Below are 3,733 nucleotides of genomic sequence, written 5' to 3' on the forward strand. Positions count from 1 at the left end.
CTCCAGAGTTTCCTGAAGGTTCTTCTTGTGTTGTCGAGCAACTTCATCGATGGGTCTGATTGTGTGGTCGGTGTGTTTTTCTGAATCTCTGCAGACGACACACACTGGCTGCTGATGGTCCAGACAGAAGAGTTTGAGTTCCTCAGAGTGCAGACTGCAGAGAGCTTCTACCTGATCACTCTCCAATGAGAAGGCCTCACACCAGCTCTTCAACGCCCGGTTCAAAGCTGGTTCTGACTTTGAAGATCTTCTCTTACAAACAGGACACTCTCGTGTTGGTTTTTCTCTCCACCAGCTCTGCAGACAGACGTTACAGAAGTTGTGGCTACACGACAGGATGACGGGATCTGTAAAGACCTCATGACAGACGGGGCAGCAGAGGTCTTCTTCTAATCTGGAAGCCATTTAGTCTCTGAGTGAAGCTGAACACACAGCAGGCAGACGGCTCAGCCACTCCCTGTTCCCTGAACGTTACTCTGAGTCTTTGTTCTTGTAAATCTTCTGTTCAGTTTGTGGATTCAGCAGCTGGTTGAAGTGGTAGTATTCCCAGTACTCACAGTATTCCTCCTGTAGATGTCCTTCTCTCAGAGGAAGTGGTGTTTCTGGTCTGAAGGGGAATCTTATCGTCCGTCTCTCTCAGTGTGTGTGTCGCAACATGCTTCCTGTTTTGTTCCCAGATGAGTCACATGAGGGGGCGGAGCTTCACCACTACAGGTTGAGTTTCATTCCAAACAGGTAGAGGTGAAAGTGAAACAGCAGGAAGTAACAAAGTAAAAGAATCACAGTTGTGTAAAACCATAAATAAAACATGAGTGTGATTGTGTGAATGAATGTGTGTAGATTCATTTCCACCCAGTTGAAAAGTTAAGAATCAGCTGTTTATAATTATGCTGTTTTTTCTTCTTTCCTTCAATAAGTTATTCTAACAGAACCAGATGTTTCAGTAACTTGTGAAATAGTTTAAATGAAATGATTCAAACAGTCACATGACAGAATAATGATGAACTAGTTTCATTATTGATCAGTAAATATAGATTAGAGGTTTAAACTGTGATTAGGTCAGCTGATGTTCCAACAGTAACTCTAAACTAACCTTCTGTTTCTGTTGTTAAGTCTGAAGAAGAGCTTTGATGAAGCCTGCTTTTATTGTGAAACTCTTGACACTGAAACAGGAAGTTGTTCATGTTTAAATCTCAGCTTCCTGTTTCTTTTACCTGCTGATTTCTTCTTCTTACTCAGCAGTTGATCAAAGGATCTTTGTCTCTTTCAGTTGAACTATTGATCAGAGTTTTGTTCTCCACCTACTGAACTAAATAACATCTATTAGTGACGAGACTTTCTACAAAATAAAAGCATCATTCGGACACGTAGAGTCGTCCTCTAATGCTGTGTTCACACCAAACACGAAGCACATTTTAGAAAACCTCTCATGTTACTGCAGCAGGTCTGACAGTCTGCCCCTCTCAGTCCTGGTCCTGGTTCTGCCGTGCCTCCCTTCCCTCCAGCGGGTCCAGCAGTACGTCCTGGTGAACCTGTATGAGTTCATCTGGTTTCACCAGAATCCGACCCTGATTTATTTCATAAATAATAATTATTTCATTCGTCTCGTCATTTATTAGCAGAAACACATTCTGTTCAGTTACAGTTCAATTACTTTAATTCACAGACTTAGCAAAGACAAAGACTTTATATAAATAAGTGTAGTTCAGTCATCAGTCAACTGGTGAACCGGGCCGTGGGCCGGTCAGCTGGCCAGCCTGTCGTTCAGGTAGCTGGAGGTCTTGGCGTCCTGCAGCAGCATCTTGGTGACGTCGTACAGGTCGTGCTGGTAGGCCAGCCTGTAGCGGCTGTACGTGTCATCACAGTGCGACAGCAGGCGCTTCACGTTGGCAGTGACGCTGCTGGGAGCGCCGTCCAGCCTGAAACAACAACAACAACAACAACAACAACACACAGGAGATGTTACTGAGGAGACTTGTGTCACAACCCTCTGATGGATGAGCCGGCTTACTTCTGGAAGATGTCCTCAAACAGGCTGGAGGTCAGCGGGCGGTGGCGTTTGAGCTCCTCCAGGTAAACAAAGTCCCCGTTCAGGATCACCTTCTGGTACAGGATCTGGGCCCAGTCCGGACTGTAGCTGTAGGCCTCGGACACCACGAACACCTGAGAGGCAGAAGGCCTGGATGAGAGCTGCTGCTGTGTGGAGGGCACTAAGAGTTTAAACGTAGTTTGAGATGCTGACTGGAAACAGAAATTGGTTTTAGTCTTTCTTAAGTGTTTGAGTCATAATCTCCTCAGACAGTTTCATGATATTAAAATGGTTGTGAAAATAATCCAATAAGAAGCAACCATGTGTTCAGTCATCTAGAAGAATAAGACAAAGAAAATCAGTTACTGTAACCTAAACCCACCTGGTAGCATCGCGGCAGTGCCGTGACGGCGTCCAGCAGCTCTGCAGGTCTCAGGTTGACGACCCGCAGGTCCGACTCCTGGTTCAGGAAGTGCAGCTGCAGAGCGACCAGCTTGGCCGTCCGGACGCAGCGGCTCGCCTGACGCACACACGAGTCCTGAAACACACACGGAGGTAAAGTCCTCTCAGAGTCACACACTGCTCTCTGTGGTCTGGATTTTCAAAATAAAAGTGCTGCTCCTCAATGGAAACAGAACCATGATGACTAGAAGTAGAGAGAACTAGAACACGTCTTCAGTGCAGAATAACTCAGTTATGACAACATCAGTCATTAAAAAGATGAAGTTCTTTGATAATTCATTTTTTTAATATAATCTATATATCCAACATGTTTACAAGTGACCACAAGTGTTACCAATGTTGGATAAAAATGTTGTTTTTGATGAAATATCATTTTTCTGACCGGAACTTTCGTCACACATGATGTGCTCAAGGACCGTCGGAAAGATGAAAACATCTGACGATAATGACGTTATGTGTTTTACAGCTTCTTTGATAAAAGGTGTAGTTTTGGCAATTGCTTAAAGAACACATGCGTTTGATTCCTCTGAAGTTGAAGGTGGAGACGTTCAGGTACCTTGGAGAAGCTCTCTGCAGCGTCCCTCAGGAGACCCAACGCTTTGACCAACGAGCTCTTCAGATCAGGAGTGACCACTGTTTAGAGACAGGAACACCAGTGTGACTGATGAAGGATGAAGTATGTGTATATATATACTATGTATGTATATACATGTATGCTCTACCCCAGGCCTGAGACTCGATGATCTTCAGCTGCGTCCTGGCCGCCATCTCGTGGTTCTCTCCGATCTCCCTCCTCATGCTGAAGCACAGAGCCACCATGTTGTGTTTCTCGCTGTCTGCGGGGAGGCAGCGCTTTATGTAGTCGAGCAGGGCCGTCTTCAGGCTGGAGCTCTGAGACCGGTTCATGTGAAGCAGAGACGCATCGACACGATGCTTTAAACACTCACATGTAGAGGTGTGACGGACCGTAGTCGCTGAACGTTAACCATCACAGTGTAAATAAAGTTCAACGTTAACCATCAGAGTGTAAATAAAGTTTGACGTTAACCATCACAGTGTAAATAAAGTTCAACGTTAACCATCACAGTGTAAATAAAGTTCAACGTTAACCATCAGAGTGTAAATAAAGTTCAACGTTAACCATCACAGTGTAAATAAAGTTCAACGTTAACCATCAGAGTGTAAATAAAGTTCGACGTTAACCATCAGAGTGTAAATAAAGTTTAACATTAACCATCACAG

At 44.5% G+C, this 3,733-nt stretch overlaps 1 protein-coding gene across 1 annotated transcript; it reads right to left on the bottom strand.

Annotated features, from left to right (window-relative positions):
• Positions 1 to 1,599: 1,599 nt before the first annotated feature.
• Positions 1,600 to 3,538, bottom strand: LOC116379760 (spatacsin-like). Its single transcript, XM_031841725.1, has 5 exons — positions 3,214 to 3,538; positions 3,048 to 3,124; positions 2,412 to 2,567; positions 2,012 to 2,163; positions 1,600 to 1,919 (listed from the first exon to the last, which is right to left on the bottom strand). Exons 1-5 carry the CDS (start codon positions 3,395 to 3,397, stop codon positions 1,745 to 1,747), a joined length of 744 nt encoding a protein of 247 aa, XP_031697585.1. The 5' UTR covers positions 3,398 to 3,538; the 3' UTR covers positions 1,600 to 1,744.
• Positions 3,539 to 3,733: the final 195 nt, after the last annotated feature.

Source organism: Anarrhichthys ocellatus, unplaced genomic scaffold (assembly GCF_004355925.1).
Source record: "Anarrhichthys ocellatus isolate YVR2014 unplaced genomic scaffold, GSC_Weel_1.0 scaffold5122, whole genome shotgun sequence".
Taxonomy (NCBI): Eukaryota; Metazoa; Chordata; class Actinopteri; order Perciformes; family Anarhichadidae; genus Anarrhichthys; species Anarrhichthys ocellatus.

Excerpts from the sequence above, each read along its gene's own strand:
- LOC116379760 (XM_031841725.1), bottom strand. The coding sequence starts at position 3,397 with ATGAACCGGTCTCAGAGCTCCAGCCTGAAGACGGCCCTGCTCGACTAC. Across the intron at positions 3,125-3,213 it reads CATCGAGTCTCAGGCCTGGG|TGGTCACTCCTGATCTGAAG; the intron begins GTAGAGCATACA and ends GTCTCTAAACAG. Across the intron at positions 2,164-2,411 it reads CACTGCCGCGATGCTACCAG|GTGTTCGTGGTGTCCGAGGC; the intron begins GTGGGTTTAGGT and ends TCTGCCTCTCAG.